This window comes from Brienomyrus brachyistius, chromosome 23, assembly GCF_023856365.1.
Source record: "Brienomyrus brachyistius isolate T26 chromosome 23, BBRACH_0.4, whole genome shotgun sequence".
Classification (NCBI taxonomy): domain Eukaryota; kingdom Metazoa; phylum Chordata; class Actinopteri; order Osteoglossiformes; family Mormyridae; genus Brienomyrus; species Brienomyrus brachyistius.
This window is the reverse complement of record NC_064555.1, coordinates 21,596,343-21,611,092: the sequence shown is the minus strand read 5'-3', so window position 1 is coordinate 21,611,092 and position 14,750 is coordinate 21,596,343. Positions and strand designations below refer to the sequence as shown.

Below are 14,750 nucleotides of genomic sequence, written 5' to 3'. Positions count from 1 at the left end.
GTGGTGGGTTGGCGCCCCATCCTGGATTATTCCATACCTTGCACCCGTAGCCTCCGGGATAGGCTAAGGACCCTGAATAGGACAACCGGTTACAGAAAATGGATGGATGGATGGATGGATGGATGGATGGATGGATGGATGGATGGATGGATGTTGGTTACAAACCATGGTCTCTAAAAAAAGTGTCGCAATCCCAGAAACCTCCTATAGGTAAAACAGGCGTCTGCTCTGAGGACTGAGTATCAACATCAGCTCTAACAGGTTTGTTGATTAACATTCACAATAACATTCACAATAACATTCACAATAACGCATTTATTGATCAAGAGTTTAACTTTAATATTTCATAGAGTTTACATTCCCTAATGTGCAGCTAATTCATCTTGAGCAGCATTTTTAACATTTGGTCCTCAAATATCCGCTTGGCCTCATTGGTTCATTATTCAAATGTCCCCCAGTCTTCCTTCTGAAATGTAACACATGTCATCTACCCTTAATAGAGTCTTCTGCCTTTCTCAGTGACCCATATTTATCTCAATACTCTATGTAATTATCTGCTGCAAGAATTCAGAAATGACTAATACTTTAATATGAAATCCTTATGAATGGTAACCCTGCATATGACGGATAGTGTAATGCACGGACGTTTCTTTTTAAATAAGCGAAAAAACTAAAATGTGCTTCTTTTCATTTGTTCCTTAGCAGCCTTAGCTGTACTTGAGTGGCAGATGTTGCTTATTTGTCCAAGGTGGCTTTTCTGGGCTTTATCTCTGTCTTGTGACTCGGCTTCCTGGACCGGCCCAGCGTCCAGCCGGCCTCCTTCAGCACTGTCTCCGCGCGCCCGCCCATAGCGTTCCTCGCGGGCAGCTTTCCGTCATCCTCAGCTGTCGGTGTTTCCGGTTTGTTCTGGTCTTCATCGACGCCCTTAGCCCTGCGCAGCCTCTGGTACCTCAGGCTGGCATCCGGCCGTGCGACGGACTCCTGCCTGCTCTGCTCCACAACTCTGCCAGGAGCTCCAGTGTGGAGCTCAGGGGAAGGGGCCACGTGGGGGAGGGGGCGATCCCTCGTCAATGGTGCAGCGTGCTGCTTGACCTGGAATGCCGGCAGGAGCGACTTGGTGGACTTTTGGGCCCTGGGGGGCTGTCCAGGTGTCTTGTGGGAAGAGTGCTCTGGGGACTTAGGAAAGCAGTTCTTTGCACTCGGCTTGGCTGTCCTGAGGACAGGCTCATGCTCCTCTGCCTGCAGCTTCCTTACACTGGCAGTGGTTTCCTGCATTCCCTCCTTGATCTTCTGCTTCTGGGACTCTGTCACCTCTCTACCGAACTCCAGTGGGGCCAACTTCAGTGGCCGTCTGGGTGGCTGGTGTTCCCTTTCCGGCTCTGGGAAGGAATCCCCGAGTGCCAAGCCCCAGTGGGGGGCTTTAGAGACTGTAAACCGAGCCCCCGCCTTCTCCCTAGACTCCGTTGACAGACAGAGGTCAGGTGGATTTGAATTGGTGCCATTTTTAGCGACCATCCTTGGCTTACGGCCGCTGAGACGAGGCATAGCATTTTTAACTGAAGCACTTGGTGGTTTTCCGGTGCGAGTAGCTCCCTAGAGAACAGAAACATTCACTTCTTATCATCATAGACTCTGCCATCACAATCAATCTGTAGGAGAAACCCATCAGCGGGTGGTGAAAGGGCCAAACATAAAGGTTACCCTGGGATTTAAGGTTCCTGGTTATTAGTCTGACTGACACATTAAGCTCTGCATTTTCTATGCACAGGCAAGCAGAGAACCTGAATACCCACAGGCCCATATTTCAGAACGCAGTCATACAATGGCATTATCTGTCTGGATTCCACTGTTTCTTTTTAAAATTGATTAGTTTGTTGCTAGTTTACTTTTTCAGAGTTTAAACCCACAAGATCCATGTACCCAAATTTCACACTGTACCTGTCAACTCAGAATGGACTGTGACTACTTTTTTTATGCAAAAAATAAATAAATACAAAATCAAGAAATTTCGTAAACCTACATTTTACATTTTTCTACGGTCATAAGTCACTGGAGAGCAGAGTTCTCTATAATTCACTTGCTTTTTAAAAAATAAATAAATACTAAAATAAAATGGCAATTTTGTTTGCAATTTTTTATCAATGCCCAGAACCATACTACATTTAAATCTTAGTCAGAGTCTTTTTATTTTAACATTAAAAGACCTTTCAAGCGAATAATCACATATAATTGCATTTATAATGGAAACTCTCATAATGAAAACTAAAATATCGTAGGAAGTTCTCGTGCATGATCTACTGTAATTAATTACGTAACTTCAAAAATAAGCTTTTTTATGTGTTGTAAATACCAGAAAAGTACAAATGCTAGAAAGTCATCCAAGTACTATCAGCTCTTACCAGTTTTGAGGGCATCTCACAGGGTTGATTTTGCCGAATCATTTGCCGGTGGATGAAAGGAGCGAAATTGTTAGCCACTCTCTCTTTCTGGCTGCCCGATGTAGACTTGCAGTGCGACACTGTAAGAGGAACAGGCTTAAGGCCATACCAGTAGGTAAGATCATTAGAGAGATTGGGGTCAGTGTGCAAGTAGGGTGATCTCTGCTCAGTTTAAATCCTGGAATAACTCATAGTCCTTAGCAGTATTGGGTTCTTTTAGATCTTTCCCGTGATTTTAAAGACGGTTATATAAAGGGTTTTTCACCTTTATTTTTTGTTTTCGTGGTTTGATGATCTCAAGACCGAAGTCGACATGCGATTCTTATTTACCACTAGATGGCGACAAAGGCCACTAATAAAACGGCCGTGGCTTTTGAGATCTTACCAACTGCTCATTTTTCATGTATTGCAAATACTAAACGTAAAGAGAATACTGAACAAACATATTGTAGACATGTCAGGCGTTTAAAGAACTGCCGTATTTAAATATTAAGAATTTACTGCTGAGAATTTCATTTACATTAATGTATTTAGTAGACATTTTTCTCCAGAGGGACATGCAAGTGAAGCAGATAATATTTCACGTAAATCTGTTCTCAGAAATGTATTTATTTTCAGAGCATCCAGGTTACAGATTCTTCCACACACCATTCTTTAGTCGTTTGGCCTTTTATTCATATTTATTTATGGAATTGTTCCCATTTGCCCCGGGGCACTGCACAAATTATTCATGAGCATAAGTACGCTGTACTTCAGAACTAAGAGTAGCATTTCCATCATTCTTCTGGGAATCAAGAAAGCATTTCCACAGATACAGGTCCGAAATCTTAGCAGATGTAGTCGCATCACAAACAAAGAATGAATGCTTGTGTAAAATCCCGCCTTTGCCGGCAGAGGCAGAGTCAGACGGGGCGTGAAAAATTGGGGCTTCGTTATGCTTCTCCACGGTCCATCGCCTCTGGTCTGTCACTTAAATAATGACTGTGGTGCCGCGGCCCGATGGGATGAGGAACATAAAAGCGACACTCACAGGACCTGGCGGAAGTCACAAGATCCGGCCCACCCGGATTGCAGCAGAACCTGGCATGACATCAACCACACAACCAGGTTAGCGGAATTAAGGCACTTTTTTGCTGAGCTCCAACAGATGTTGACAGTGCCCAACGCCATCTTTGATACGGGCTGTTGGCATAGATGCACGGCAACGATTCCAACTGTCCCAAAGCTGCTCTGTTATATGACATTTGCAGGACATAGAGGGCTTGCAAAAAAAATGCCTAAAGTTTCTCAAACTGCGTTGCACATCACACTTTCTAGGTTTTTAACACGATTATAAATACATTGACTGTGCTCCTCGCGAATCCTACTTCGATGTTTGCTTGACCCACATCCCCACTACAGCTCCGATACCATAGCAACAATCATGCTAGCCCTGCTGAGACAATGATGGAGTTAAACTTCACACGTAATACTCCCCATGCGAATACAACGGCGGTGATTTCAACGAGCTTGCCGACGTTTCGCAGAACGGGGTCCGTTCCGGCACCTGTTTATTAAAAGGCTTTTTCATACAGCAAAGAACCAATCCTCTCCATCAACTGACTCGGCCAACGTGATCATTTGCGACGCGAAAAAATTACAGGCTTAATGCTGAGAATAGTCAGCGTTACCTCCACCACTGTTCTTATGGTGTCCCCTCTGCAGGACCCTGACGTCCAGGCCTGACAGCATAATTACTGGGGTGCGTGGAGGGACGAGCAGGGGCTGTTTCACACCCACTGAATGCTCGTTGGGAGGCAACAGCTGCAAAGTGGCTCCTCTCCCTTACTTTTCCTTGCTCAATTTTCCCCCACTCATCCTTCGTATGGCTGTCAGCACAGACCACGTCCTCCTCGCACTGAAAGCTGTCTTTAAGCCCCGAGCCTGGTTCGCAGCCATCAGCCCCCAGTTCTACCCATCAGGCCGATAACCATTAGCATTAGGAACCATAACGGCGACAGCAGGAGCCATTGATCTCGCGCGCCACGCCGTACGCGGTGGCCATCTGCGAGTGCACTGCCCGCCGCGTTCATACCCAGAAGGAACACTGCTCAGTCCTTCTGGGGCCACTCCCCGGGACACAGAGACCCGTGAGAGCCCACCCTGCCCCAGGTGCCTGCAAAGAAGGACCATTAATTACAGATGATCACTGTTTACTGATCTGCGTTACCTGTGGTGTTACGACAAGCAGTCGGTGTAGGAGGGGAAGAACGGAGGCCATTCTCACTTAGCATTCACACCTGACAGGGTACATAACTCTCACCGAGAAGCCATCAGAACTAAAGAAAGCTAAACGAGGGAAATCCTCTTAACTATAGCCAATTCACATTTAGGAGTAAAACAGCCATTTGAGATAGCATGTGGCAATCTCACAATTACTGTACCGCCACGATATAGTCAAGAGCAGTAGATGAAACTTCACATATAGGCATTAGGTATTAGCAATAGTGCAAGAATCACCAGCATCTTCGATGCGGCTGGGATGCAGTCAGCAATTGAGGAAAAAAACAACAGGCTCCTCTTTAGAGAGCAAGAGGGAGGAGAGCAGAAGTTTGGTAATAGAACCCAAAGCTGTCTAGCTTGTTTGACGGGATCGTATTATTTGTGTATTACAGTGATATTCGTGTTACTATTAAGGTCCTGCACAATCAAACTGTGCAGTTTGGGAGTGTTGGAAGTCAGTAAGCCTTTCACAAGTGGGATGGCCCACCACCAAGGGCAGAATAAGCCAATGGTCTCAAGGTACTGCATAAGCTGGAGGTACCAGAAGACCTGGTATGAAAGAAGAGTGTGCGGTGTGTGTACTGTCTTAAAGACCCAACAGGTCATCACCGAAGGTTTTAATGGCAATGGATTTTGAAAATAACGTATTAATATTTTGGATATTGCCTAATGTCGAAATATTTCAGAACTTAAACTCAAAATCATTCGGGAATAGATGGTTTTGGTTATGCTTTTCGCTGGGTGTAGGATGTCTGTGGGCCACGTTTGCCGTTATCCTGCTGCGATTCTCCAGGAAAACAAGCCCAATGTGACCCTTAAAAAGCAGCTGCGCTCCTCATCTTGTACTATTATTAGAGTATTTGGCGTACAGGTGGGGGCACCACTGACAGCAAATGAGGTCTTTCCCGGGCCTGGTTGGATGGTACCAAAGGTTCATTGTCTAATGTACATTAATTCCCATAGCCATTACTAATTTAACTGCTAAATCAACCAAGAGTCCAGTAGAGTGGGCATATGTCAGTGAGTCATCCTTTACAACCCTCAAGAGTCAGCTGTGTTCTGCTACTGTGCTGCGAATCCCTGCCTACAATCAGCGGCTCCTTGCACCAGTTGCCTCGGCCCTTGGCATTTCACTGTCACTGACATGCACATATAGATACCCTGCACACTCACATCTTTGCCATTGTTGACTGCTGTTTACCAATTTTACGCTAAGTGGCTTCACCGCGTATAGCATGCATGCGCCATCGCAACCTTTCTGCATTAATTAAACGTAGAGAGGATTTCATCATCTTCACCGCTGCTCATTTATACACCATCTGGCACAAGTTCTCCTGCAATTAGGGATTGATATGAGTTGAGATTAGCCAAGACTGCCAGACACACGGGCTGCCATCAGCGTAAACAATTATTTTTATCATAGCTGATTTGATTTTTGCATTTTAAAGTTAAGCTAGTCTGGCACACGACATGTATTAATAACTGTTCTCTCAATTTTTTTTGCAAGGGGGGGGGGTGAAACGCAGAAATCTCTCTTCTTAGCAACAAAAAAATGGTTTACGCCGTGGATGGTACTGACAAATGTACAGTAATGAGATTCTATCCATTCACCAGTGCCTCATGCGGAAAGATCAAAGCCAACACTCGAAACGCAGGGCTCAGCCCTAATGGAAACAAATAGGGCCCAAGCAGAGCTTTCATCTTCTAGCTCAAGCCGAGAACATGAGCCATTACCATCTTAGGGTCTGAAGACAAAAATTTAAGTCAATCGTTTATTACATTGATTGATTATGGAATCCATTATGGTCAGGGCTATTGCCAAAGAAAAAGTGTTTTAATAAAATAAATCAAAAATAAAGTGTTGATTGTTGTATGATTAAAATGCTTTTGTGCTTTATTTCTGCAGTGGTTCTCTCATCAAGGAATGAAAAAGTCATTTGTATAGTTCAGACCTTTGGCATTCCTGCACTAGGTTCCAATCCCTCGTTTTTGTCTCTTTGCAGCAAAAAAAAAACGAAGGCGCCACGATCCAACGAAGACGTTAGCAGCCGATGGGGTGATAAGTAAGCTTCAATACTTTCCCCGCTGAATACAGAGCCAAATTATTTCGTTGGGATACCAAGCATTAATTTACATCCAGCTATCATTTATATTAAAAAAAAAAACTATTTTTTTCCTTTTCAGAATACAAATATATTCAGAGGAATTAAAATGCAATACTTTCTTTACTGTTTGCTGGTGGTAACTGTTACGGGGCTAAATTGGAAATACTGACAATACAGCCAGAGGCTCTAAACATTCACACCATAAAACCCATAATCCTTCACTTTAAGGAGCTTGAACTGGGTTTGGATCGTGCAAACTTCTCTTCCCACCACAGCTGCACGCTTCATTAGTGAGCAGTAATAAATGCATTACATGCTCAAAAATGATATTTACAAGGCCCACAAAGTGTGCTGGGACCATTTTATCTCATATACATTTTAGGCTAGCAGTAATTACACTTAATTACTACTGTGCAATCCCTGGGCGCTGGTGTCCTCGATCATTTGGAGATCATTTTGCATGTACCATAATTACTTATTAGCATGCTGAGAGGCATGTACCTACCTCCCATCCTCCCACCCCCCACGCATCAGGTTGTAGTTCTGAATGCTCCAAATGCACACATCACTTCAAAGATTTTCTGCTTTTTTTCCTGGGGGCTTGTGAAACGCAGACGTGCCGCGGCAGTAAAAAGCCGCCCTGCCGTTGTCCCGCTCCCCGAGCTCTGCCTTCCACTTTGTAGCCTGCGGCTGTGCGTCATGCCCCCTTCATGGCTATGTGTTGCGCCGCAAAGACGATCGGGGGGGGAGTCAGTTATCTTTTTAGACACAAAAAGAGAATTTAACAAACCTCGTCGTGGCGTTTTTTTTTTTATCCCCACGTACTGTGCAGTAGCCCGGAGGATACTCTCACCGTATGTACGCGTCGATTTCGGTTTGTCAGTAAATGTTCGATGAGACTGGCAGCTCTCAGACCTGTACAGGGCAGGTCTTGTGTGCATATTGTGTGTAAAACGTCCGCGGATCGGCCACGGATGTTCAGCCGTATTGTCCTCTCTCACACAGCACCTTTTTGAATATGAACCTGCCCTATAGGTCAATTGATTGATACACATGAATTGATTTCTTCGGTGCTGACATGCCAGGATTAACTATTTATTTTTTAGGGCAAAGTACCTGCTTCACGCATGTTCTTATTCAGGTTAATTAGGGTGGAGAATTCCTTAAATCCAGAAGTCTGTGTTTGCGCGTTAGCTTAGCAGTGGTGTACACTTCATAAAAATACATTATTGTTGTAGCCAATAACACACTAAGTACGAGCTGTGAAAGCACTGCGCTGTGAGAAATCTGTTTTCATAACAACTTCCCAGTACATGTTTTGTAAGCTTGGATGTTTGGAGAAGGCTTCAGTCCTGGGGGGGTGTGTGCGGATGAGCAGATTAGGAAGCAGGGTTCACGAACACGAGATCACCAGCTCATGGCCCATGGTCAGCAGTGAGACTTCACCCGTTGTGCCCCTGAGCGAGGCCCTTAACCCCCAACTGCTCCAGGAACTGGCTGCCCCTGCTTTCTCAGTTGTAGGTCACTTTTGATAAAAGCACCTGCTAAATAAAAGAATGCAAATGAGTGTGAGTTTTATAAAGTTCTATTATTAATAAAAGTCTATACTAGCAGTGTAAGTTAAAAGAAGCAAAACTGTTTTTTATCAAATACTTAAAAAATAATTTAAATTATTGGCATTTTAAGGATATTGAACAAATTATATTATCAAGCTTAAATCTATTAAGTTGTGGTTTCTGGCAGATGTTATTACAGCAGAGCACATGAGCAGAAGGCAGACAATGAGACATCGTCTGTTTAAAGCCCCCAAACTATTGAGCACTTGTTGCGTCCTGTTGACAGTCCGTTTTGTGACAACAGGTCAAAACTGAGAGTTAACAAAAGCCTCAGGTTTGGTGGTATGTGCTCACCCGAGGAGTCACCTGAGGACTCACTTGAGGAGTCACCCGAGGACTCACTTGAGGAGTCACCCGAGGACTCACTTGAGGAGTCACCCGAGGAGTCACCCGAGGACTCACTTGAGGAGTCACCCGAGGAGTCACCCGAGGACTCACTTGAGGAGTCACCCGAGGAGTCACTCGAGGAGTCACCCGAGGAGTCACTCGAGGAGTCACCTGAGGAGTCACCCGAGGAGTCACCCTAGGAGTCAGCTCCTCAGCGCCTCCTCCACACAAGGGCTACGATAACAACAGCTCTGTTTCTACTGTCTTAAGAAAATCAGGTCAATCACATTCATAATTAACCTTCTTTACTCTCTAATTTCATCCCTCAGCACCAGCATCACATACTACAGCAACTTTGGTAATAATAACTTTTGCTTCTTTTCAGCACATCAGTTATACGAATGAACCAATTACAATTTACCTGAGTGACCATGTCATTAAGTTCTTAAATGTCCCGGCATGAATTCCCTCCTTTGAAAATAAAAATCCGCAATGACCGACTCTTGGTTGATATAATGATAAAGGCTTAACCCTTAACAGTGAGTCTTCTTTTCAAACACCGTATAGTAATATTTAATTGAATGCATAGATTTTCTAGAATATGAACATCATTTTTTAACTATAATGCAAATAAGTCGTAAGGTTTGCACTCGATCAGTGTTCATATATTGTATCGTAACATTGTATTTGTTTTCCTCAATTTTCTCAATTTTACTTTACTTCTACTTGCTAATGATATATAATTATATATGTGTATTATCTATGAATATATGTGATATTATGTCTAGTTAGGGATAACATAATTTACAGTTCTTTGTGGTGCTAATATAAACGTCTTAAACTTCTTGTTTCAAAGATTTTGGGGTGATACTGAGACAATGTTTAAAGCAATACAAGAAGGAAAATTAATAACAAAATAAATCCAAAGGTCAGTTACCTGTTTTTAAGTACAATTTGGGTTTTAATTTGAACAAACAAGAAGTGATGCAGTTTTCCCCACCGCAGCTTGTGTCCCAGGAGTCGACCTTTATCGACGGAATTTCTCAAAGCTACTGGTTATAAAAACTACCGTACACCTGCAGATCCTGTCTCGATTACATTTGCTCAGAGGCAGAACAAAGACAGGGGAAACTGAAATGTTCATATTGAAATATTCATAACCCTCGTTATCCAAGCGTTCCAAAAAAAAAAAAAAAAAAAACAGGTTTCAGTTCATGCACGTAGCTGCTTTGTAGCACATTAAGAAAAACAAATAAATAGGACTAAAGAAGAACTGAAGGAGGTGAGACACTCCACATACAAGAATCAAGCTTGGACCACAGTGGTTAATTCTTAAAATTCTGATTTTGGATGGCGAAAATCCCAGTGAACTTCTGTTGTCACGTTTGATGATTACTGTTGGCCCACATCACAGAGTCACAACCAAACATCCCATGGGCGCCCGTCTGTTGGTACGGAGCCACCTCCCTCCTTCCTGTGACGCTGAGGGAGTGGAGGTCCCAGTCCGCAGCTACAGATCAACGCCCTGTTGTAGGTTTCCATCAAGGCCACAGCATCCTCTTTCCACATGGGCCAGCTGAAAGATGCATACATATTTTCTTTCTGAATGCTTTCACATTGCTTAACAAATTGCACAGACAGCATAAAATTAATCGGATACAACCCAAATTCCCAGGAAAAAAAAAAAAAACTCTGCACTGCTGAACATTTATCAAGGATCCAAAGTTTATGAGCAATTCTGTAGTCACTGTAACTGCAGTCACTATGTGTGTTATTCATACATTGAAGGTTGAAATGGAAAATAAAGACACCTTAATTTTTGCTATTAGAACGCTGCAGAGATTGCATCAAAAAGAGTTTAAAAAAGGTTTTCCCAAGAACTGGAATTTCTATCAGTTATTCTGAGTCCTGATTGGTTATAAAATATAGAGAGGAATTATATAAATTAGCCTGGACTGCACATGGGACCGTGCTGGTGTTGGCGCATGGGCTCTGAGTTTAGCTAATTTTAACTACAGTTTTGCTCTTTGAGATAAATATAACACCATTTCTAGACACAGTATCAAAATATATGACCTGATAAACTGAATGGCACCAGAGCAGATGGCGGCAGATGTGTAAATCATACATGAAAGGAAATAGAAAAATGAAAAAGCAAATTCATTTTGCACTTTCTAAATTATAGTGGATAATGTCCTATAATACTATATATTATTTATAAAATCTTTTATTTAGATCCGTATATTACATTTACCTCTACCTTAATAAAATATAAGCTTGTTCAATAATTTGAGGGGGTGGGATTGCTCAGTTGTAAAGTAAGACCTTAATGAGTATCATTTTCAAACTGTGAGTCAGAATCATTCAGAAATTAACTTACATGTTACAAGCCCAAAATAAATATCTATGTTTATTTTATAAGTTTCCCACAGCATTTTGTCATCCCTGGAATGTATACCATGCACATCCAAGCCTTTCGTAGAAAATCACATCATAAGATTATCATAACGAATAGCCAGTTGGAAGAGTCATTCCACTGAGGACAATTGTGTTTGAACCCTTGTGGCCAAAGTTCATATGCAGCTGGCCAGACACAGGGGTTAAACTCCAGAGAAGCAGAATGGTGGTAGTATGGCAGTCACATCGATAGCAGTCAGGTTTCTTACATATAGTGGAAAATACAGGATGGGTCTCCCTTATATAACGATCCACATGGTGAGAGGAAAAACAATGGTACTAAACAGTGCTACCCTGACGCGAACTCGGCGAACACATTCATGTTAAAAAAGGAAAGAAAACAACAACTAGTGTGTCAAATGAACCTATGAGGGCTCAGAAACGCTATGAGAATGACATCATCCATTTGGCTTAGCACCGTTCTGCTTTTCCGGAGAGTATTAAGGTATCACACAGTAATTACAGTGTTATTATTTACAACGGCAGCCTTAACAGCCCAAGGAATGGAGGAGGAGAAGGAGGTCTGTGATTTGTGGTTTTAGAAATGACTTTTTCCCTCGATCGTTCCTTGACACACCATTGTTTTTATCTTCCCATCCTTGACATCAGGCTGAATAGTAGGCGTGGCCATTTAATGCATGGATTCCTGCCTTTGCTACTAACCTTCTTACAGAATTGCTCATAAAGTATTCCAGCCCTCGGCAGCTCTGCAGTCACTCGCACCGAGGGCAGCACTGTGGTATACAGCTAGCCAAAACACACTTGATCTGGCAGGAAACCTCGCATAACAAGATGATGCATCTCAAATGAGCTTTTCCTGAGAAAATGTTTACATTTACCTTTTAAAGAAACAAAAAGATTGATATGTCTATGTCATGCAGACGGGAGAGCTCAGCATTAATATTCAAAAACGCCAGATACCGTCGCTCCAGTGTTAGAAAGCAAAAAGAGTTCCATCCATCCTAAACCTGAGAGCAAATATTACAATAACCCATTTCACGTCTTTCGTCTCTTTAACAAATAAGACATTTTAATCAACAGCCAAGAAAGCAAAGATGCGATACAGTTTTGTCTAGCCTTAGTTATCGAAATTATATAAAGTGGGAAATAAAAAGAGAATAAAACAAGATATTTCTCTAAAAAAAACATTCCAAGGTTATTTGCTTTTAACTTTTAATTCAACTGCTAGATTTCTATTCTTTTTTTCCCTCTTTCCCAGTAAGCAAACCAATTATATAAAGTACATGCATCCAACAACTGGCAAGCTTTAAAAAAACTTACGCTTCCCCTTTGCCCTTTTTACACGATCTGGAAAAACCATATGTACAGATACATATACCATATATTAAATCTCCTTTTAAAAAAATGAAAAATAAATTGAAATAAATTCTAATATCCATCGCACACCCATTTTTTGACATTTAATGCACATGCTCTGGTTGGCTAGTATTTTGGCATGATTACATCGATGTAAAAGAATCCAGTCTCCTGTTTCTAAATATAATTGCTTATAGAAAATAATACTTGATGCTTTAAAGTCATTTTAAAATTATTTCTGTCTCTACTGTGGCACTGGAATCGCACAGCTGCGATCAATTCAAGTCTTGGTAAGACAGACATATACATTTCGAAAATATTTCTCTCCACCCATCCTTTAACTGAAGCTTTAGGATGCAGAAGTGGGTATGACACGGTATTACTCGAACCCGTCCAAAGTGGGAGGGTTAATGTGTTGCATGTGTAAGATAATAAGGTATGATTTTTTTTTTTTTTAATAGTCTGGAAGGAAAATAAAACGAAAAAGACGTTTATATATCCATGCGTCATGCTTTGCATCCCTCAGCCGTGAGTGATGCAAACCAAACGTGTTGGTGTGTCCTTATTTCCATGTGCGCATTAATGTGTGTGAGTATTTGAACCCAAAAAAAAGTGCTAAAACGACATTTGGTGGGAGCAGCATTTGGAATCTAAGTTATAAATCGAAAAGCTAAACGTTATTGTAGGCTCAAATCGATTTCCGCCTTTTCATTAGCCGGTGATTGTCTGTGAAGCTATGGAGGCCGGGAGAGACCGAGCTGACGGGAGATGGGAAGAAGCTGTTCTTCAAGGTGCTGGGGGAGATCTCCTCGATCTTGTAGGAGACCGAGTGAAAGTATTGGGGGTTCAGCTGGGAGCTGAAGGAGTTCTGCTGGGAGACGACGCGGCTGGTGAACTCGTGCGAGCGGTAGCACATGCATGAGCAGACGGACTGCAGGTCCGTCACGTCGCCCTTGTAGCGCTGCCTTCCGTGCTGGGAGTCCTCCTGGATGTGAATGATCATGCTGTTGCGGTTGCCCGCCAGCGAGGCTCGCTCCTCTGCGTCCCGCCGCTCGTCCTCACTGTTCATGGTCAGGAAGCGAAGGACCACCAGGTTCAAGAAGGCCCCGATGACCGTCAGGCCCACAAGGATGTACATGAAGCTGAAGGCCACGTATAGGGGCTTCCTCTGCAGGGCCCGGTTCTTCTGAAGAGCCACAAAGTCCCCAAATCCTATGGTAGTCAATGTGATAAAACAGTAGTAATACGACTGGAAGAAGCTCCAGTCCTCGTAATGGGAGAAGGCGGCGGCCCCAATGCACAGCGTGCCCATGCAGGAGAAGAAGCCCACTGTCACCATGTTCTCCATGGAAACGTCCGTGATCCGCATGCCGCAGCACTTCTTGATGCGCTTCAGGAGGTACTTGACGAAGGTGTTCATGCGCTCACCCAGGCTCTGGAACATCACCAGTGTCAGTGGGATGCCCAGGACTGCGTAGAACATGCAGAAAGCCTTCCCAGCGTCCGTGCCTGGGGCTGCATGCCCATAGCCTATGGGGGACACAAGCAGCAAATGGTAATTAGGGTCTGTCTATGCAAAGAGACACCTACTGAATACCTTGAACGGCCAGCTCTAATTGCACTCTTCCGCTCCATTCCCAAGGAAACAAATGTCCACTTGGCCTTGTTTACAAAGTATGTGAAATGAATCCTTCGTTGCTGCTACAAAAGGTGTGAAATAAGATTCTGACTGAAATGACCCATTTATCTTATCAGGGTTCAAAGATTAGGGACATTTTTAATTAGCTAGAAGTTTCTTCCCTTGTTGAGTATTAGAGGGTTTGGAATCATGGATGTTATTGATAAAAGAAAGTTTAAAAGTAGCCAGTAAAGCTTTTAGCCTAATTGGACTTCAGATCCAAGACCAAACTGCTGACTCATTTAGACATCAACATGGTTATATAATGAAACTGGCCCCTCATATTTAAGAAAAGTGGAAGGACATTTATAGAAAAGAAAGAGTCTTTGAGGAATGGAAGAGTGGCTGGTTCCTGGTTGGCACAAGACATACATTTATCTATCCATCTTGCAACCACTTATCCTGGACAGCATCACAGAGGGGTCTGGACCCTAATCCACGCAGCATGAGTGAGCAGAAGGGCTACACCTTGGACAGGATATCGGTCCATCGCCGGAACGCTGCAGGCGAATTAGAGATGCCAATTCGCCTGTATGTCATTGGATTGTAG

The 14,750-nt window shown here is 43.0% G+C and overlaps 2 protein-coding genes across 4 annotated transcripts in view; both read right to left on the bottom strand.

Moving 5' to 3' along the window:
- Positions 1-414: 414 nt before the first annotated feature.
- On the bottom strand, positions 415-7,445 carry LOC125719288 (uncharacterized). Its single transcript, XM_048993936.1, has 3 exons — positions 7,311-7,445; positions 2,400-2,518; positions 415-1,593 (listed from the first exon to the last, which is right to left on the bottom strand). The coding sequence occupies exons 1-3, from the start codon at positions 7,315-7,317 to the stop codon at positions 736-738; spliced, it is 984 nt and encodes a 327-aa protein (XP_048849893.1). The 5' UTR covers positions 7,318-7,445; the 3' UTR covers positions 415-735.
- Positions 7,446-11,102: 3,657 nt separating this feature from the next.
- Positions 11,103-14,750, bottom strand: part of kcnk9 (potassium channel, subfamily K, member 9) — a 28,961-nt gene continuing 25,313 nt past the window's right edge. For all 3 annotated transcript variants that reach the window (XM_048994568.1, XM_048994567.1, XM_048994566.1), the window contains one exon: positions 11,103-14,052. In XM_048994568.1, coding sequence (XP_048850525.1) covers positions 13,211-14,052 — 842 coding nt within the window. In that variant the 3' untranslated portion in view covers positions 11,103-13,210. The remainder of the gene's footprint in view (positions 14,053-14,750) is intronic.